Genomic DNA, 22698 nt, shown 5'->3' on the forward strand with positions numbered 1-22698 from the left:
TGACCCATCATTATTTCATTCTTCAGGTTAACATTTAGCTCATCGGCTACTTGTAAAGCCGATAGTCCTTCATGAGCTTCCTTCTCCCAAAGTTGTATTTGGGCTTGACTTATTTCCTTCCTCAACTCCGGTGATATTTCTTGTTCCACTCCTCCGGTGCTCTTCCTACTCAAGGCATCTGCTAGAACATTGGCCTTTCCTGGAGTATAATTGATGGTCAAATCATAATCCTTGATCAATTCCAGCCATCTTTTCTGTCTCATATTGAGTTCCTTCTGAGTAAAGAAGTATTTGAGACTCTTATGATCTGTATAGAGCTCACACTTGGCTCCATAGAGAAAATGTCTCCATGTTTTGAGTGCAAATACAACTGCTGCTAGTTCTAGATCATGTGTTGGGTAGTTCACTTCATGAGGTCTGAGTTGCCTTGATCCATAAGCTTTCACTTTCCGATCTTTCATGAGTACGCAACCCAATCCATGTTTGGATGCGTCACAGTACACGGTGTAATCCTTGCCAACTTCCGGAACAGCTAACACCGGTGCCGCGGTGAGTTTCTCTTTCAGAGTTTGAAAACTCTTCTCACACTCCTCTGACCACACGAAAGGTGTGTTCTTTCTTAACAGCTTCGTCATTGGTCCTGCTATCTTGGAGAATCCTTCAATGAATCTCCGATAATATCCTGCCATTCCTAGGAATCCTCGGATTTCCTTGACAGTCTTGGGTGCTTCCCATTCTAAAACTGCTTGCTACCTTGCTCGGGTTAACAGCTATTCCATCCTTGCTAATGACATGACCAAGAAATTCCACTTGATCTAGCCAAAATTCACACTTGCTGAACTTGGCATAGAGTTGATGTTCTCTTAGTGTTTGCAACACTAACCTCAGATGTTCAGCATGTTCGGCCTTGTTCTTGGAATATATCAAGATATCATCGATAAATACGATGACAAACTTGTCTAGATATGGCATGAAGATCTTATTCATGAGATTCATGAATATTGCTGGGGCATTTGTTAATCCAAAAGGCACTACAAGGTATTCATGATGTCCATACCTTGAGACAAAGGCAGTTTTCGGAACGTCTTCCTTCTTGATCTTTATCTGGTGATAACCGGATCTTAGATCAATCTTGGAAAAGACTCCTGCGCCTCTAACTTGATCAAATAGATCTTGTATCCTTGGAAGTGGATACTTGTTCTTGATGGTGACATTGTTCAGGTTCCTGTAGTCTCCGCACATCCTTCTTCCTCCATCTCTTTTATCCACAAAGATCACAGGTGATCCCCATGGTGAAACACTTTCTTATATAAATCCTTTTTGTTCCAAGTCATCCAATTGCTCTTTAAGTTCTTTCAACTCTTTGGGTCCCATCTTGTATGGTGCCTTAGCAATCGGAGCTGTTCCTGGAATTAGGTCGATAGTGAATTCTATCTCCCTATCTGGTGGCATACCAGGTAATTCCGCAGGAAATACATCCTGGAATTCATTCACTACAGGTATATCCTCTAACTTCACCTCCTTCATGCTGTTCAATTGTAGCTCAACTTCAATCTGTGTATGTTTGTCGCCTTGGTAGATCATTCTACTTCCATCGGGGCTTTTCAAAGATACCGTCTTATTCACACAGTCAATCAATGCTCCATTAGCTTCTAACCAGTTCATACCAAGAATGACATCAATGTCCTTCATCGGTAGAATGAACAGGTCTGCGTCAAACGCGCATTTATTGATCATGATGACTTGTCCTTGTTTGGTATGGGTTACTACTATCGTTCCCCCCGCAGAAAGTATGGTTATGGTTTTATCTAACTTAGTGCAACTAATCCCATGTTTGATGATGAATTGCTGAGAAATGAATGATGTAGTTGCACCAGTATCAAAAAGTACTTTGCCAGGATGAGTGAGTATCTGGAGCGTACCTATCACCGCCTGATCGGAGTTGACCACCTCCTCCAGACTAGTGCAGTTCAGCTTGCCGAAGGGTTTCTTGTTCTTCCAGTTCCCTCCGGTATTTCCTCCACGGTTCCCTCCTCCTCCTGACTGACCTCCTCTAATATTTTTCTTGGGGCAGTCCTTCAGCATGTACCCCTCCTGGCGACAACCAAAGCATATAATCCTTGGTTTCTTGCAATCCTTGGCAAAATGCCCTGGATTTCCACAGCTGCGACAAATAATTTGAGTTGCAGTCTGAAACGCTTGGTTCCTCCTGCTATTGTAATAGTTGCTGTTGTTGTTGTTGTTGTTGTTATACCTTGGCTTGAAACTCAAGCTGGTATTGGGCTTGTTACTAACAAACCTCTTAGGCTCAAACTTGGCCTTCTTCCTTTTCTCTTCCTGCAGTTGTTTGAAATCATCTTCCAGAGTGATGGCAGCATCCACCAACTCTTGAAACTCTGTTGCTCTCATCATACGGAGCTGTACCTTGAACTGGGGACTTAACCCCCTCAAAAACCTCTTCTTTTTCTTGTCCTCGGTGTTGACTTCTTCAACAGCATACCGGGACAGCTTTGAAAATTCCCTGACGTAGGTCAGGATAGCTTTATCCTTCTGCTCGAGACTTTCGAACTCTCGATGCTTTAGTTCCACAATACTTTCAGGGACATTGGATTCCCTGAACTTCCTTGCGAACTCCTCCCAGGTAAATACTTTTCCAGCCGGATAAACGGCTACAATATTATCCCACCATGATGCGGCGGGTCCACACAGCAGATGTGTAGCATAACGGACCTTCTCCTGGTCATTGCAACCAACCGTATTGAGCTTTCGCTCGGTATCCATAAGACAATCTTCCGCGTCCATTGGCTCGGGCGCGTATGCGAAAGATATAGGCTTGGTATTCTGGAAGTCTGCTAGGGTGACTCCCTGGTTCTCTGGCCTCTCTGCCCTATTCTGTTGCAGCAGCTCTTGGAAGAATTTATTCTGCTGCTCCAGCGTGATACGTTGCCTCTCCTCCACCATTTGCATATACTGGACGAAATTCTGTTGCGTCATGGGTGGTGGTGGTGGTGGAAATTGATTTCTGGCTGCTTCATCAGCTTCTTCCTTTTGTTTTGCTTCGCGCTCCATGCGCTGCGCGTCACTTTCCTCGCCTAACGCTCCCGACATATCCCCCTAGTTCTGCAACACAAGATGATACTCATAATTACTCCATGCGCAAGTTTTCTGAGCTCAACTTTGTGCACAGAACTAGTCACGCAATGGAAATCAAGAAGCAAATCCAAATCATACAAAACATATACCCTGTATATACATACATAAGTGGTCTTATTACAATACTCAAGCCGATGTGAGTATGCAAACTCACTTATTAAAGTATATGTACAAATTTCTACAAATATTACACACTACGATACACGTGGTACTTGTATATCGTAGTTTCGCCTCCCTTGGTGGTCTCTATGCGTGCTTCACTCCCGGTACATTCCAGGCTTCCATCCGGTCGAACGCGTAGTCCTCCTGACGGATTCTGGAACATAAGGTCTTCCCGTTGGCTGATAATCGGAATCCGAAGATGATCCCAGGGAAAAATCTGTGGTCATAAACTGATTATTCAGGGCATCATAATCCACCCATCGGGTGTACTCCCCAACGACTCCACCATAGGTATTCCCACCATCAGTATCCGACTCAATCAGTATCAGATACTCTTCATAGTCACCCCTATTGTACTGATCGTGCTGGGGCTGGTTTGTGGCATCTTCTTCCATCTCGGAATTACCTCTGACTGGATTGCCAGAGTTTCCAGTATCTGACCCCCAACGCCAACCTGTTGAGTTCTCTATAGGAGTCTCGGAACGCTGATGGTTCCCAGATTCCTCTCCACCCTCATATCCCTTATAGGAGCTACTAGGATAGTACCTAGGTGTAATGGGTGTGGTTTGTTGTTCGGGATGATCAATACTAATGTAATCACCAGCTGAATAAACTGGTGTATGTACCTCATCCACCACTGGTTCCTTCCCTTTCGCCTCCTCTTTGGGTTCCGTGAATTCTTCCAGCATTGTATCAATTGCTCCCGACAGATGTCGGTTCAATTGAAAGAACAATTATAGCAGGTTGCGGCTATTGTCCATATATTTTGCGGCTTCTGCTGGTTTGCGTTTCGCAAACTTGAAGTGATTAAGCATAGGGTCATCTTCTTCCTCTAGATGTGGAATGTGGCTAAACTCGGAACCAATAAGCTCTTTCGTCTTATGTTCCCTGATATCAGTAATGGCTCTCATAACTGCAATATGGTAGGTTGTGTTAATAGTTCTGGCTTCCCCTGCTGGCATAACTACGCTCAATCCTAGGGATTCAGGAAGTCTAAGTCCTACCCTACACTTGGCCAACACTGGTCCATCGTAGAACCAGTATTTATTTACTTGGATCTGGGGATCACACCCAAATTCAAGTAACATGGCACGAAGTATATCTGCGAGTCCTCCTTCATATTCACTCAGTGTGGAATCCAACACCTTCACGTTTCTTCCGGGACGTGAACTTGCCATTGTTGGCTGTAGAATAGAAAGAATATATATAAGATTAGTAATAATGCATCATAATAGAGATAATAAAGAATTATAGCACTAAAGGATATGATTGTTTTATTCTCAAGTGAATATACACCATATTTTTAGCGAATTCTTTACTAATCCTATTTGACTCCTAACGTTTCGTCCCATTTACTAGGTTCCAACCTAAGGTCAAAGCTTTTGCTCTGATACCAACTGTGGTGACCCTGCATACCACTGCATGTTGTAGTATGCCAGTCGTTGATATAACATTCACGAAGTACCAATCCGCAAATGTTACATCCCTCAGAGTAGTACAACAGAACATAGCAGGTCCATAACTCATTCATTTATTATTACAAATATCATACACATGTCATCTTGGAGCTCCTCTTGGGTTCGAAGAGGAATACTCCTGGGTTCGAGGCGAACCCAACTTAGCTTACAATATAAGAGTCTCATTAAGTTATACATTTATCTCCTCGAGCAGCTAAATACTAAGAGTTCGGGCTGCTCGGTTACTACTACTATTGGTTGTCTCTAGGCTTGATCTCCTCCGGAAGCCTCCCCGGTTCCGTAGACGATGAGGTAGTCTACGCCCTCGATACCTCCAGAGAGGTCTGGTTCTTCATAGCCGATGATCTCAGCTCCTTCATTATTGTCGTAGTCCTCCTCCAGACGATTCAGACAATCTAAGCATGGGATTTAAGAGTGGTATGAGTACGAGCGTACTCAACAAGTTCATTATAGAAAAGAGGTGTTTAATGCACTAGCTACGATATTAGACCAGAAAGGCTAATACCAATGCAAGTTTTTGTAAACATTTCTTCAAGAGATTTCTTTTATTTCAAAGAGCTATGTCCGTCAGCCTTCACCGGTTTACTAGAACTTCATGGAGCTCCTTTCCGGCCGCGTTCGCAGTTCCATATCCCGGAACGAGGAGTGACAGTCACGGTTCTTTACACTCTGCGAGAGGTGTGTTGCTTTACCCATAAGAGATCTTAACCTTGGTGCCAACCGGGCAGCTTTCCCGTCCACACTTCCTTTGGTGTGAGGCCCGGTATAAGGTCTAGCCAATCATGTTCCTCCGCTACCTCGAACACCCACCCTTTGTTGCATGCCCCGACCCTGGGTCCACGCCGGTCCCATTATTCCCATAGATTTCAGGGTGGACCCCGACCACGATGACAGTGCTGGGCTCTACCATACACTCCTACGCCGGTAGCTGCAACCCATCATAGACCGCAATACCGTGGGGAACTTATGGCTTCCCAGACCTACCGCTTGCACTTCGAGCGACAAGTGTCTACGGACTATGCCGTGGGGACTTAAGGCTTCCCCAGCCTACCGCTTGCCACTGACAGATACAAGTGTCTACGGTAAAGCGCATCCGTTGATGAACGAGAGGTGGAAACACTTTTGACTACTCCGTCCCACTCCGGATCTTATGGTTAACACGGGTATTACGGCACAAGAATCACTTGGACGACATTTGTTGTTTAATCTTAGATGGATATAAACCCTTGCAATGGAACCTCCACCATATCAACACAATCCATGGTTCCATTGCCCACCACATAGTCATATTCATAGTTATGAAAATAGTGGTTTTGGTTTTTATGCAATAGTGATAACCATAATACTTTGCAAGTAATTTGATAGAAATACTCAAATGACATGAGCAAGCGATGAACTTGCCTGAACACTGCAAAGTTTTGCAGTTGGATGGTGTGGACTGACCCTTGTCCTCTGGTTCTGAAAAATAGCATCATTGTCCGATAAGGGCAATGGTTAAAGAAGCAATTATGCATGATTCCAGTTTTAGGGTTTGTTCCCCCTTCCGATGTCGTTATTATTTCAGGTAGGAGGTTAATACTAAGAATAATTTAGGGATACTCTGTTTAAGGTAAAATACAACCTTGAAATGTTGTCAAGGTGTTTTTAAAGTCCAAATGTATAAATGGACTTAGTTTTATTATTGAAAATTATTTGTGTGATTTAAATGATTATTTAAATCAACAAATGAAAACTTATTCTCAATTGTCTTCAACAATTCTCTTTTGTATTTTATTTGGATAGAGAATTTTATGCTGATCTATTTTCATATTTTTAATTATTTTTTTAGAGTTATTAATAATTTGTTATGTATTTTCAAAGTTTCTGCCTTATTTGGAATTTGTGAAAAACCAAAAATGCCCCTGGGCCCACCTGTCAGGGTGGCCCAGTGGTTAACCCTAACCCGAGCCACACTTGGGCTCGGTCGGTCGCATCGACCCCTTCTCCTCCACTCGCTCACGAACCCTAGCCCTCGCCCACGCTCTCGCGACACCCGCGTCGCTGCCGTCTTCTCCGAATTGTTCCGACCATCTCCGGCCGTCGCCGCCGGCGAGATATGGCGCATCTGAACCGCCGTTCAACGGCGCTTCAGATCCACCGCGGCGATTTGTGAAGCGCCGTCTGCTCGTCTTGCCCCCCTTCGCTCTGGTCGCCTGGCGTGGAGTGACGTGGCGATCTCGTCACCACCGACGCTCCAGATGCCGTGGCACCGCCGTGCCTGACCGTGGTGATGCTAGTGCCGTGGCGCCGCCATGGCTTGGCCTGGCCTGGCGCTGATGCGCCCTCGGCGTGTGCCGCCGTGGCCGCCATGGCCGTGCCCTGCGCTTCACTTCACCGGTGAGTATCCATCGCCTCCTACTCTCCCTGTCTGCTCTGCTCACATCTCTCCTCATCCCCTTCGTCTTGCTCAGCCACTGGCCTGCATCTCCATGTTGAGATGCTTGCCGTGACTATGCGCTGTTGCTGTAAATCTGCTGGCCTGCTACTGCCATGGTTACTACTATTGTGCTATCCTGCCATGCTATACATGATTCTGTGCAAGATTCCTAGGCTCTGTGCTTGCTTATGTTTACAATTCTTGCTTAATTCTATCTCTGTGATCTTGTCCTTGATGCTATTACTGCTAGATCATCAAGTGTATTTAACTATTTGCCCTGGCTGTGATTACTGTGTATAATATCCTTGCAAATTTGCAAGTGTCAGTGCCTCTGATATGCCTTTCTGTGTGCTCTAATTCATGGGGATACTCCAATGAGCATAGCTGTGCCTGTACAGCCCTATCCCATGATGAACTGCTACTGGATACTCTGATATCTATCTTATTTGATTATCTGTGATGTATTGGTTCATGTCCTGTGGCTGATCTTATTGTCTGGTTCATGTGTTGATGATATGCTTGGCTGTGGTGACCTGTAGCAAGAGCAAGTGATGCTCTTATGATCAGTTTATCATTACTTGCTTGTGAGCAAGTGTGTGCTTCTCTCTGTGATTCACTGGTGCTCAACCAGTGCTGTTTGTGCTTCATACAGGCTTGGCCTGGTGTGTACTGTTGTTGGCTTAAGCAACTGCTGTTGCTTGCAGTGATCCATTAGATCATCAGCAAAGCCCTGGTGCTTTTATTTATTTGTTTTGTTCACTTATCTGTATTGCCTGAATTTTACTGAAGTGGATAAGTGATGTGAGCTGCTTTGCAGTTGTGATCATCCTATTAAATGTGACAGGGCTAGATGGATGCCAACACTCAGTTGTGTACCCTACCCCTCTACTGAATCCAAATGGATAATGATGTGTAGGTTCTTGTGTTGGCTCAGGGTTGAGGTGGCCCTGGCAGCACTTGTGATGCTGTCCTGGTTGCTCCCCTCCCTGTGATTTGCCATGGTTTGTGATTGCTGGCTGGAATGGAATAGCTGTTCACTGGCTTGATCCAATATTGGACTTCCAGTGACCTTTTGATGTTGACAAAGTATATAGACAAGTAATTGTCTATAGTCCGATGGCATAAATAGCTGTAGGTGCTAAGTGTGTGGGCTAGGCTAGCCGAGACTTCATCTTTTGCTGGATTTCTTCAGTTATGCATTGATTTTCATAACTGCTGTTCCCATAGGATGATTGCCTAATGGTCTTTACCCATATTTGCTTGCACCAAATGGCTTTGCAGCCAAATGATGACACAAACAGGGTATTCTACCCTTCTGTGCTCCTGTGATGCATTGTATGCTTATTTATGAGCAAAACTTGGTTTTGCTCAGGTTGATTTGGTTTATACCTCACTCCAGCTCCTAGATTGGTTGTTGGTGTAGAGGATTTCTTCAGTGTTGAGCTTATGCTTGCCCTGCTCCTCCCTGCAAGCCTGTGGTGCTTGAATTGATGTTGTGATGGTGTGAGCAGGTTGAACAGCAGTGCTGTTCTTCCTGTTCTTGAGTTCTTGGTTTCTGGTGGACTTACCCAGTGTAGCCTGTCGATGGATATGGCTTAGGTTTTACTGTGGAGGCTTTTATGTGGCCTTCTCCTTCCTCTCTGGTCGACAACAAGGCCTCGCAGCTTGTGGTGACTCACCGGCTTGTGTGTGCTTGTTGAGCATGCACACTCTGCCCGGTGAGCGCGTTTGGTCGTGTGTGTGTACCAAGTGCTTGGTACCCGGCTTGGTACTTGATCGTGAGTAGATCAGCTCGGCGAGCTGTGAGCATATCCTCTCTGTTGCCATTTTCTTTCTAACCTGCCAAGTGGCAATGCCACTTGGCATAATTGTTGCTTTGCTTTGTTGTGTGCGGGGAATCAAGAGGATAATCAAGTGAAGATGAAAATCATCAGGCTCAAGCATCTTATAAAACTAGACTTGTAGTTTAGGATAGGTCATTGATTGTAATCTTCTTTTTCTTTTTCTATTTAAGCAATTCTTGTAATGTGTTGTATTATTCATTTATTTTCTTTATGAATATTGTAATGACAATGTAAATTGTGTGATGATCAATAAAGCTCAAAGTTTTCTCTAATGAGCTTTACTGCAATATTTATATTACTTGTATAATTGCTTAATGATAATTGTTTGAGAAATTACCTCAAATTTGAATTATGTGATGATTATTTAATGTTTGAAATTCAAATTTAAATTTGGTTTGAATACATTCAAACACTTAACTTGTAATCCAATCATGCAACTAAAGTTTGTGATGCAATTTTCCCCTCTCTTCTCAAAACCCTAATTTAGTTGAATAAGGAACAGGTTTGTCGCACTCTCGAAACCCTAACCCTGTAAGGTGTCGAGAGAGAAACTTGTCCCCCTTCGATGCAGTTTTTGTTTAAAAGCGCGAAATTTCCCCGTAAATTACGATGCAATGCACATCCCTTTCTAAAATCTACCCCTCGATCGTCTCTAAACCTGGGACATTACATGCCCCCCGGTGAACTATGTGATCAATGGTCGGCACTACAACAAAGGATACTACCTTGCAGACGGTATCTATCCAAAGTGGGCAACATTTGTGAAGACTATCTCGAAGCCTAGCACTCCCAAACTTTGCGAGTTTGTGAAGAAACAAGAAGCTTGCCGAAAAAACGTCGAGCGTGCATTTGGTGTCCTCCAGCAGAGATTTGCTGTCGTCCGGTTCCCCGCTATGACTTGGTCCAAAGATCAGATGTGGGAGGTGATAAACTGCTGTGTGTGCCTACACAATATGATTATTGAAAATGAGCGAAAACATCCGGGTCCTCTGGCTGAGCAACAAGCACCATATGAGAGAGAGACCTCTTGCACAGCCTAATCACCAGGTGCCGACATCATGGGCCGCTTTCATTGCTATGCGCCAGGAGATCCGAGACCCTACAATGCATCGACAGCTGCAAGATGATCTGGTGGAGCACATATGGACGCTCCGAGGCAACGCCAACGCCGATGCCAACTAGTCTGTGTTTTATTTATTTGTTTCAAAACTTGTGAAATTGTGTGCGTCATTTGTTTCAGCACTTGTTAAACATTGTACTGCTTTTCGCCGAAATTGTTTCAGCAATTTTCTGAATCTTGTTTGCCGAACTTGTTAAATTTTATGTCGAATTTGTTTGAAATATGTCAAATCCCCCAAGTTGGGGGTGTCCTGCCGGGGGGACGGTTGGAACTTCGGCGCTCCCCATGCCAGATTTACGTCCAATCCGGACGAAACAATCGTCGGATTTGAGCGTGAGGAGCGCCAACGAGTGGGGATGCTCTAAGATGGAGCGGATCGGGCCGGCGCCGGAGATGGTGGACGAGACCACGAATCCTACGAAGTTCAGGGAGTTTCTGTTTACTAACCTTACAAAAGATAAAATAGATTAGATGCAAGCTAGGTTAGACACAAAATCGAATCGGGCGACCAGCGTGGCATTTGTGGATCTGAAGTATGTACACACCTCGGCGGACTTGTTGCGCCCGTTAAATTTAACTTATGCAAATCCCATCTAGACAATTTAGACCTAGGACTACATGGAACTATAAAGGAGCCGGATGCCGCCGCCCCCATCGTCAAAGGATGATGTGCTCCAGTTCTTGCAGATCCACCGATTGCTCGACGCCGACAACTCGACCGTTCCATAGCAGGTGAATTTGCCGGCGGCGGCATCGAATATCATTGACATGGTTTTATTATAGCATTGCACAGAAGGGAAACAGAAATTAGGTGTGCGAGTGTATTGTGTAAAAGGTGTACACTTAAATACTTGTAATTGTAGGTAAAGACGTACGCTAGGGATTTGTATGCACTCTTTTCTCGATGCCCCCCACTTCAGCTAGCGGTTAGCTGAGCTGAGAGCATGTCTAGGAGGCCCCTCAAAACGCCGGTACCCTGAAAGTGAAATGGGCCGTCTAGCAAGTCCCGTATTCGGGCCGGCCCGTATCGGCAGAATACGGGCCCCATCAAACCCACCCCGTCGCCCCCTACAAATAGAGGGTGAAGGTGCGAGTGGGGGTCCAACCCTCACTCGCGACCCTAGCCCCGCCGTGCGCCGCTACCACTGCAAAAACTCCTTCGTCGGGAGTCGGTGTGCGGCGTGCAAGTACGTCGGGTCCGAGTGGATGCCGCCGAAGCTCCAGGACTTCGCGGAGGGCGGCCGCTACCACAAGGTCAACCCGTCGTTGAAGCCGATGAGCGGCGGCGAATTTGAGAAGTGGCGGAGCGCGTGGAAGCAGGAGCGCGCGTGGAAGGCCGACGACGAGGAAGAGGAGGCGGAGGACCCCCTCTTCTTGGAGGCGGTGGCCGCTTCCAAGAAGGACGCCGCCGACAAGGCCCAGGCGGACGCGGAGGAGGTGGCGCAGGCCATCGCCGCCGTCGAGGAGCTGAAGACTCGGGAGGCCGCCGACAATGGCGGCGTCATCATCCTCGACGACTAGGCGCGCGGTAGCGGCGGTAGCCATGGCGCATCCCTAGCATTGTAGAAGTCGCGATCCAGTAGAATCGCGCAATTTTGTGTATCCTTTATCTATGATCTATGAAGAACTATCAATAAGAATTTTCCCGCGTTTTGCATTTTAAAATATACGGGATAAAATAAGGGGTCTACTAAATAGAATGGTTCGTGTGTACTAATCTTTTTGATATAGGGCCCTGTATTCGCTCGATACAGGACGAGCGAATACCGGGTCTGTTAGACGTGCTCTTAGCGAGGCGCTGTCTCACGAGGGCACCTGAATTTGTGTACTGTAGTTCTGTTGGGCTAAACACAGGGCCGGCCGGCCGCCAGTGAGCACGGGACGTCTCGATCTATCGCTCCACTGAGCTGAGCTCGCCGGATTGCTAGCTAAGCTTGTGAAGATACTGTGCCTGCCCCGTTTCTCCCGCGCGTGTGGTTTCTTTCTACAAGTGCAACACGCCAGCTCTGTCTCCTCCACCGCCCGATGATTCGTTGTTCGTCTCGAGCGTGAGTGTGCTCGGTCTCGGTGTCCAGGTGCTCTGTCTCTTATCCAGCCGCCGCCGCTGCCGCCGCCACCGGCGCGCCATAAATGACCGCGGATCGGCAACGACGATGACGGCGACACCTGCACCGGCTCGCCGCAGGAGATATCCTGTCGCCTCCGTGTGTCTGCCCGTTTATGCATTTGGCAGCTGTGCCGATCGCGGTCATCGATCGTAGGTCGGTAGCACACAAGATGTGGGTACGTACACGCCTGCTCTGTCTGCTTGGAGGTCGATTGTACAGAATCTACAGATAGAGTTCTAATTAACAACTCCATCTATTTGTGATGCCATTGGAGACTGTCGCGTTGCAAATCTTTTGGCACGCGCCGTGGCTTCATGGGTTGAAACTTGAAACACTCTCCAATTTTGTCATCTCCACTCGATTTTCCTTTTACCTTCAACCAGAAAATAACAACCGGTTTCGATCTTCTAGGACATAATATTAGGATAAATTTTATCCCGACTCTGATTATGAAGGGATGATGGTGGCACGTCTTCGGTTCGCGCTAAAGTCTGTAGTTGCCATTATGTGGGTTGAATACCAACTTGTATTTCAATTTTATGTTTAGAGCTATTTGTATGTACTTTTGTTGTTGATGATTATTAATATATCAGCGGAATTTTTGAAAAACGTAGCTACGGCATAAAAGTACGCTACCATTTAACCCACGTTTGTAAAAGAACAGATGTATTAAAGTGAGGGCGGCAACACAGGTGAATTTAAAGTTCTACCTTTCAGGGTGAGAATCTGAGGTCTGGCCTTAACTGGTTGTAGGCTGCTAATGATCTTGTTGGAGGCATTGTTTTGAGAGCGTGGACTATCTTCAGGGTGAAAACCTAAGATCTTTGATCGAACGATGACGGCGCTGATGCACCATTTCCTTCTTGGAGGCGTCGCTTTTGGAGAGTCTGTATTTCAGGTGTTGTCTTGGTGGTGGATGTATTGTTGTTAATAGGCATGAGATACTGTAGTGGGACTTTTGTTTCTTAATTAGTTTTGTATTCTCTTTTTTTGGCTCTGTGCATCCGTACTGCTATTAGGGTGTTGCATTGTTGCAGAGGCTAGGTGTAGTTGGTATGTTTTCATATTAATATATTCCCTTTATCGAAAAAGTAATAGATGTATAAAAAATACAAGAATTTAATAACTCTGGAATTTTTAGTCCCTCCAGTCTATCATAATATCGAAAACTTAATACAAAAATGTATAACCTTAGTTTAAAATTTTCAATATTTATTATGGACCAGAGGGAGTACTTGTTTTTGAAATTCGCGTTTTGGGCCAGTTCTTTTTTGGCTTTTAAATCCTGAAGCATTGATTGTGATTCGATCTTAACGCAGGTTATGAATCACGACGTGGGGGAGGACGTGGTGAGGGGGTTCCGGGATGCGGCAGCGGAGTTCTTCACGATGCCGGCGGAGGCGAAACTCCCCTACTGCTCCAACGACCAGAGCAAGCCCTTCCGGCTCGCCACCAGCACCACCTACGACTACGGCGAGATGCGGTACTGGCTCGACTACCTCAAGCTCCAGTGCCACCCAGTGACAGATGGGCTCGTCCGGCAGTGGACAACCGAACCAACGAGCTTCAGGCCGTGCCTCACCGATTTCTCCGTGGCGGTGCACGAGTTGGCCCAGACAATGCTCCGTCTCATCGCAAAAGGGCTTGGCCTCGGCGCCGACTTCTTTGCTTGCGCCCTTAGTGGCGGCGACACTCAAATGAACGTCAACTACTACCCGCCGTGCTCGGACCCGAGCCTCACACTCGGCCTCCTCCCGCACTTTGACCCCCACCTCCTGACCATTCTCTCACAGGGCGACGTGGTGGGCCTCCAGGCGAGGCACAACAGGTGGTGGCTCCTCATCATCCGCCCTGTCCCCAGCGCATTTGTCATCAACTTTATCCACCAAATGGAGATCTTCACGAACGGTGCACTAACCAGCGTCGAACACCGTGTTGTAACCAACTCCGTGGTGACAAGGATGTCAGTGGCAATCCTCATCATGCCCAAGATGGAGTGCTATATCAGCAAAGAGCCGGAGATCTTGGACGAGGCCACAAATTGTAACATCTCAAGAATTAGGGTTACAAAAATAGAGGAAACAAATGTGTGCATTGCATTCATGCATAGAAAATCTGGGGAAATTTCGCGCTTTCAAATAAAACATGTCACAATAATTGAAGTTTCACTTGACCCGATGGAATTGAAGTAGCTCATCAAGTCAAGCGCTATAAACCTCAATGTAACCCTTGCTAAAACTTGTTTTGGGTAGAGATGATTTGAGCTAAGTGGTTAGATCAAATGGAACTAAAACTAACCCAATAATACATTATTCAAGGATCAACTACTTGATCTTATAAAGATCATAATATGATATTTCTTGCCATGACATATGAATATCTATTCAATTACAAATCAAGTAACAATAAAATAGAGAAACTATTCTTGACTTATCTTTTCCATATCTTAAACTAATAATTATCCCTACCATAAACCTCATGGTATTTCTTGAACTAAACTCTTGAACTAAACTCTTGAACTCAACACCAACACAAGCTTATCATTAAACCCTAGAGATGGGAGAGGCCTATAACCATCAAATATATAAGAATCAAACTCTAAGTTATTAGCACTTAAAAGTTAGGAAACTACATTTGTGTATAATTTAATTCACTTCTAAAATTATTACCAAATATGGTAAACCACAAGGTTTAAAGTTTATAATAGCCACATATTCTTAATTGAATCATAACTTATTAAATATGTGGAATATCACAAAACTAAATTCGTTTACATTATGAATTATAGTTCAAAATATTTGAATAAAATTAACTAAGAGTATTTTGAAACTCATATCACCATGCCTTGGTGAAATTAAACATCACCATTCAAAACTGGGGTATAATTCTTATCTTTGACATTTTGATCCCAATTATGACATAAATACAATCACATATGATATAGTGACTCAACCAAAAGCATAAAATCATTCACAATATATTTAGTAACAAAATCCACTTGGCTATCCAAAAACAAATCAAATGAGAGGATAATACCCATGCCACATATGATGAAAATATCTACATAGCTTGAATCCTAAGCTATGCCACCTCATGCTTAAAGGATTGCTATGGATGAGAGCATGACAACCAAGCACCTTACTCATCAAATCAAAACAAGAGCCACCCACCTATGTGTCATGATACTAGAGCATGCCCAAGCCTATAAAAGGAACCCTATACCTCATCCATTTCATCATCTTGTACCATGATACAAGCAAACCAAAGAGTTGGGCCACTCCATGCTTTAGATAGGGGCAAGATGAAGCAGCTAGGAGGTGGAGGCATACCACAAAAAGCAGGTTATTCAGATTTCCTGAAGAACAAGCTACAGAAGATAGCAAGATAAAATTCTTAGGCAGATCACATATTTAGATAATCACATCATCATTCCTTGAGTAGAACCATAGATTATAATCCAAGTCCTTGTGGAGTGAGAGGGGTAATTGGTATAACTATATACAAATACTTCTAGTGATACTTTAGGAAGCCCATACGATGCATGATCATCACCATTGGGTAATGATCATAAACCTTAAGAACTTGAAGTTGAAGCCATTAAGAATAAGTTGATCATGTCTAATACATGATCATGCTTTAGGGATATGTGAGGATAAGTTAAATTCTAATATGATAAGCATACATAAACCCTCACATAATATCATAGGGAGACTACTGGCAACCCTAAACCATTTCCAATATTTTAGTTAGAGAAACAACTAATAGTAACAACCCTTTGTATAGTTCAGCCTCTATATCAACCTAAGTGATCCTTGATGGAACCATCCTATGAGTGGTGAGGAAGAGAAACCCTAGCCAAAGTAATATGGTGTTAAATCACATATGGAACCTATGCCCATATCTCAAACTAACTTGTGTATTACTTGATGATCACAAGTAAAACCCTAAACCATATCTCAATTATGTTTATGCTTCACCTGGTGAGCATAAAATGATCCTAATACTAAACCCTAACTCCCAACTCCAAGAATGGTGTTCACACCCATATTCTTAGAAAACAACTCAAGACATAAAATCAATAATGAATACACCATCATGAATATACTCCCAAACATTCATTTTGAATTAATGCATAAATCCTGAGAAGAATAGGATCTATCCCAGATATTTCAAAAACAAGGGTTTGAGAAAACCATATTATTAAATTTTGGATTAAACCTAAACTAAATTCCAAGCCTTGAAGAATTAATTAACCACATGGAATCATGTATGTGAAATCCCCATCTTAAATAAGAAACTAAGAAATAAAGTTTACAATGTGTATTATTTCTTGCATAGAAATACAAAATGCAAACACTTAATCATCACTAGGTAACTTTACAAATTTCTAGAAAAATAATTTGAATTTCAAAAGAAAGAAAATATGGATCATCCTCATTAACCCTCCTATTTGAAATATAGGGTTATCATTTGAAATATAACCATATTAATTAATGATCTTGTAATTCAAGATCATAACTTAGAAAACATCTTTGATATACTTTATCACAACTCAGACAATCCAAAAACCTACAAAAGAGAATATAATTCAAATCACAAATAATAAAACAGAAATAGAAAAGAGAAGTGAAAAGAAGAGAGGCTTACCAGACCTAACTTGGCCGCAGCAGCCCAGTAGCAGGCCCAAGCCGCATCCCCTCCTTCCCCGCATGGACGACACCGAAACGCCTTGAACGACTTCGCCGGCCACGTCCCCGTCACAGATAAGAACGAGCCCCGGACTCCAATCCCATTCCCCAAACCCCGAGCTAATCACGACGAGTCCGTCGACATACTTTGTGTCACGACTCATGCACATTGCACACACCGACTTAACAGTGGCATCTACGCCGTCTCCGACAACGTGGCGTCGATTCCGACCATGCCGTGAGCTATAAAGCTGCCTAGAGCTCCGCCGTAGAACCCTAGTTCATATCCGCCAAGCCCCACCCTCTCATTCACTCCCCGCCTCTCACAATCATCTGCCAGTTGCCATCGGCGTCGAAGAAGAACCCGACGACTGGAGCCATCCCAGCGTCCGAGAGGAGGTATATGAGGTGCGCCTCGATGAGTATATCATCCTGACGGAGCAGAGCATCTAGGGGAGCTAGGAGGAGGGCTAATTTTGAAGTTCCCTTTCGCTCGGGTTCGCCGGCAATCTCGAAATCACCGTCATCTCCGACCACCACAACCTCCGGTGACCACACCATCAAAACCATGGTGAGCTTGTGCCTCTCTGGAACCTAGAATCACATAGTTTCATGAACCGAAGCTCTAGTTAGCCATTTGGCCGGAGTTGCTCCGCCGCAGGCATGATCTCCGGCGATGCTCCGGTGGTTGTTTCGAAAAACCAACACCACCACGGTGTTTAGCTTGTCGAGGGGATTCGATAGATACTAATTTCGCGACCGAGGAGGTCTTAAATCGGCGGCGCCGTCATCGACTGCCCACTGACGTCAAGCCACCGGCAAGAGATGACGTGGCCGTGGGCCTGACCCCTTTGACTTACTCTCCGTCCGTGTGGCAGCCGACGTGGACCTAGGCCCACCTGTCTATCCGTGGGGGTAACACTCCAACCGGTATGTTTAGTATTTTAGGTAATTTCTAAATTCCAAAAAATAGCTACAACTTTGAAAGAATATAGAAAATTAATTTTAACTAATAAAAATATAAATAAGATGTCAAAATTCTTATAAAAATAAACTCAATCCAATAAAAATATAATATGAAAATTTCATTTTACATCAAAATTTAATTGTTTAACACTTATAATTTACGCCTTTTCTTTTATTTAATTCAATTAAAATTCAATAATTAGGAAGACTTTCTAAATTAAATAAAAAATATTAAGTAAATAAAGAAAACACTAAAACTAATTTTCATTTATCATTATGTTATTAAATCTTTATTATAGGGATTTAAACCGTGAATAATATTTATCTTAAATATGAATCTTCTAAAAATAATAAAATATCAAGTCCACTATTATTTTTTATTTCAAAGTTATAATTAACTTCAAGTTATAATCAAGTTATTAAATTAAGAACCATATGACAAATAGGAAACCTAGTTCCATTGAGAATAGAACTATAACCTCATAATTTCATGTGGAACCCTAAACCCCTAATTCTATTAGGAACCTTAGCTCTATAATTGCATGCAAAACCTAAAACCCTAAAAAACCATGAAATGTAATCCTACTACCCTAACACTCATTGTAGGTCCATAATTAGCAACTAAATACATGTCCTTGTTTACATAAATTATAAAGACCTTGTTACTAATAAACTACTATTTCATCTATTCATACTAATAAAACCTAAATGATCAAGTAATACCAATTAATTATAAACCCTAGTTCCTATTCCCAAAGTCATCACCCTTAACTACCCATGCTTAGTATCGAACCATTATGAAGAACTCTAATAGCAGCCATGTTAAGTATATTGTATCACATAACCATACCCAACTAAACCCTACTAGTATTAGATATTTATGAACCATCCTATTTAGGAAACAACTATTTTTTACTTAGTGGATCCAATAGTAAAACCTAGGACCCATAAGCCTTAATTGAAATACTTCTTACTACTTAAGTAATATGTTCTTCAAACATTATTCTTTTGAAGAAGATATAGAGTAATCAACAACTCTGCCTAATAGGACCTATAAACCCTAGCTATCTATCACCAGTAAGATATAACCAACCATGGTAGCCACCATTTATAATCAATTGCTTAATATACCCTTACTTAACCCAAACTATGCAACCATTACATGACTAGGAACTCAATCCAAACTTGTTGTGATTCATATAATACTTAATTAGGAAATTCAATTAAGAACCATGGTAAACCATAAAAGCAAATAGTTTCTACTGAAATACTTATTATTTCCTAATTAACATATTCTTCCAAGTTATTCTTTTGAAGTATATAACAAGTAGTTCCCAATCATGTATTACAGGACTTAAAATTGACAATTGATCTTTACTTATTATCCAACTACTATTCCTTGGTGTATATGATTGTTATACCACTTGTGTTTGATATTAAGATAACAAAACCCTAATAAGAACCTTGTTTGTGAAACCACTCTAAAAGTGCAACACACCCTAAACCAATCATTCCAACTCACTAATCCTAAATCATCGGGGTTAGGTCACGCTTAGAGCGATTGCATCTCATATTTATGCATTATAGCATATTTGCCAATCTTTTAAACATTGTCCTTACCGGACGATGATGCTATTTCAGAATTTGGATTTACCCCGTACCGAAGTCCTTGACTGCATAATCTTGCAGTCAAGAAAGAAAAGTTCATCGCTTGTTCATGTCACCTTGAGTATTTTTATCAAATTACTTGTAAAGTACTATACTTATCACTCTTGCATAAAAAACAAAAAGATTATTTTCACAACTATGAAGATGACTATATGGTGGGCAATGGAACCATGGTATGAATCCGGTGGAGGTTCCATTGCAAAGGGTTTATATTCACACATGAATAACAACAAATATCGTTCAGTGGTTCTTGCGCCGTAACAACCGTGTTTACCATAAGAATCAGAGCGGGACGGAGTAGTCAACTGTTCTTTTCCCTCTCTCATATCAACGGGTACAACTGCAGGTGGCCAGCTGGGATATGCTTAGGCAGGGAGGAAGCCCCGAGGGACAAAGCCCATTGCTTCTACTGCAGGTTGTACCTATGATGGATTGTAACGGGCTGGCCCAGGAATAGATCATATGAGTCAATCATGGCCAGTGGATTACAAAGGGGTAGGCATGAGGGGTCGCGGGAAGGCCCAGTGATTGGCTATGACTTATACCTGGCCTCACACCAAGGAAGTGTGGACGGGGAATATGCCCGGTTGGTAACAAGGATAAGATGTCTCATGGGTAAAGTAACACACCTCTGTAGAGTGTATCAAATTGTGGCTTTTCACTCCCTGTTCCGGGTTTGGAACTACGAAGGCTGCTGGAAAGGAACTCCATGAAGTTCTAGCAACCGGTGAAGGCTGGCAGACATAGCTCTTCAGAATAAAAGCAACCTTTTAAATAAATATTTACAAAAACTTGCATTGCCTACGACTTTCTGGTATATGGCTGTAGCTAGTGCATTAAACACCTCTTTCCTATAATGAACTTGTTGAGTACGCCCGTACCTATCCCTCTTTGAATCCCCTGCTTAGATCTAAAGGCATTAAAGAAGGATCTACAGTGCAACTCGAAGACCGAGGAGTCAACCAATTACTTCAAGCGACAGGATCTTTCCAGATGAGTCCAACACAACATCCATCTTGGAGAAAACCTAGATTAACAGTAGAAAGGAATCATTTCCCTAATCCTAGAACCTAAATAGATAGAGTTGATCTATAGTTCCGTCGTAAGCCAAGTACCTCTCTAAATAGAGTTCGTGACAGATTAGACTATGATTCGTTCTTCAGGAGTTTATCTGTGGTTTTACCTCATTGTAAAGTAGGAGATTGTGTTGATCTTCTCTGAAGAGTTTGTATTGTAATTCTATAGACATGCCTTGAATCCGCATATGTTTCTGTTGTACCACTCTGAGGGATGTAATACTAGTGAAACGGTGTTTCATTGGTGTTATGTCAACGGTTTGCATACTACACTATGCAGTGGTATGCTGGGTCACCACACGAATCCTGCAAAGTTCAGGGAGTTCGTGTTTAGTGAGTTCATGGAGGCGTATTACACTGCCGCGGCTAGCAAGGAGGAAGTGCCCGAGTCCTTCAGGATCCAAGAAAACTACATTTGGGACTACGACTATCAGCATCAGGCTAATCGAATTAGCTACATAACACAAGTTTCAAACTTTCTAAAAAGATACGTACTACTGCCACCGATTCATATTATTGACAAAGTTATCGAGGGAACCGTACTTGGATCTCGTACGGGTTGCATGTTATATAGTCATAGGGTGTACAGGGTTTGTATCCGATACACAAAGGGTATGGTATACGAGTACATAAGTAAAACCCTAATACATAATCTAACATCCCCCCTTAATCTCAACCTGTTAACAGATTGAGATTACGCTTAAACTCATTGAGCTTCTGGACTGGAAGTGGCTTTGTAAAACCATCTGCAAGCTGATCATCACTAGAAACAAACCGAATAGCTAGTTGATTTCTTGCAACTCTTTCTCGCATAAAATGAAAATCAATTTCAATGTGCTTGGTACGAGCATGAAAAATAGGATTGACTGAGAGATAAGTAGCTCCCACATTATCACACCAAAGACTTGGCTTTTGTTGTAACTTCACTCCTAGTTCAGCAAGAAGAGCTTCTACCCAAATCATTTCAGCAGTGGCATTAGCTACGGCCTTATACTCATCCTCTATGCTAGAGCGAGATACTGGAGCATGTTTTTTGGCGCTCCAAGAAACCAGATTAGGTCCAACAAAAATAGCAAAACCACCAGTAGATCTCCTATCATCAATATCACCAGCCCAATCAGCATCAGTAAACCACTCAGAAAAGTGGAGGTTGATGGTTTGAAAGTAATGCCAAGCTTCACTGTATCCTTAACATATCTCAGGATGCATTTTGCAGCTTTCCAATGTTCTGTAGTTGGATCATGAAGATATTGGAAAATTTTGTTGACTGAATAAGCTAAATCAGGTTGTGTCAGAGTCAAATACTGTAAAGCTCCAACAATGCTCCTAAACTGAGTGCAGTCTTCAGAGCCAAGAGGTGTACCACTTGTAAGGGACAACTGATCAGAAGAAGACATAGGTGTGGGCGTTGACTTACAATTTTGCATACCAACCTTCTTCAGTAAATCAAGAGCGTATTTTTCCTGTGTCAGAAGCATATTATTGTTGACCTTTTTGACCTCAATTCCAAGGAAGAAGTGTAACTCACCAAGATCCTTGATAGCAAAATTTTCATTCAAATCTCGCATAAGAGCTGATATAGCATAACTGGAGGAGCTTGTTACAATGATGTCATCACATAGACCAGAACAAAAATAGTGACTCCTGACTTGTTGAAGAGAAGAAGTGAAGTATCAGCCTTGGAGGGGGTAAAACCAAGCATAAACTTTGAGCTCAACCTGGAATACCAGGCTCGAGGTGCTTGCTTTAGTCCATATAGAGCTTTATCAAGCCTGCAAACATAATGAGGAGCACGTGGATCTTCAAAACCAGGAGGTTGCTTCATATAAACTTCCTCTTCCAGAACACCACGAAGGAACGCGTTCTTGACATCTAGCTGCCCGAGAGTCCAACCACGAGACACAGCAATAGATAGAACAATCCCGATGGTAGAGATTTTAACCACTGGCGCTGTTTGAATCTTTTAGCAACAAGACGTGCTTTGTATCGATCAATAGACCCGTCGGCTCGTCTTTTAAC

General features: G+C 43.1%; 1 protein-coding gene across 1 annotated transcript; it reads left to right on the forward strand.

Annotated features, from left to right (window-relative positions):
- The first annotated feature begins 12326 nt into the window (after positions 1-12326).
- LOC124689523 (2'-deoxymugineic-acid 2'-dioxygenase-like) lies at positions 12327-21465 on the forward strand. Its single transcript, XM_047223042.1, has 4 exons — positions 12327-12389; positions 13601-14316; positions 20978-21119; positions 21367-21465. Exons 1-4 carry the CDS (start codon positions 12327-12329, stop codon positions 21463-21465), a joined length of 1020 nt encoding a protein of 339 aa, XP_047078998.1.
- Positions 21466-22698: the final 1233 nt, after the last annotated feature.

This window comes from Lolium rigidum, chromosome 2 (assembly GCF_022539505.1).
Source record: "Lolium rigidum isolate FL_2022 chromosome 2, APGP_CSIRO_Lrig_0.1, whole genome shotgun sequence".
NCBI classification, from domain to species: Eukaryota; Viridiplantae; Streptophyta; class Magnoliopsida; order Poales; family Poaceae; genus Lolium; species Lolium rigidum.

Bases quoted from the DNA above. Each gene is read 5' to 3' on its own strand.
- LOC124689523 (XM_047223042.1), top strand. From the start codon at position 12,327: ATGACGGCGACACCTGCACCGGCTCGCCGCAGGAGATATCCTGTCGCC. The intron at 14,317-20,977 runs CACAAATTGTAA...GCTGGGTCACCA, and splicing joins CCGGAGATCTTGGACGAGGC to CACGAATCCTGCAAAGTTCA. The intron at 21,120-21,366 runs GCTAATCGAATT...ACCTGTTAACAG, and splicing joins ACTACGACTATCAGCATCAG to ATTGAGATTACGCTTAAACT.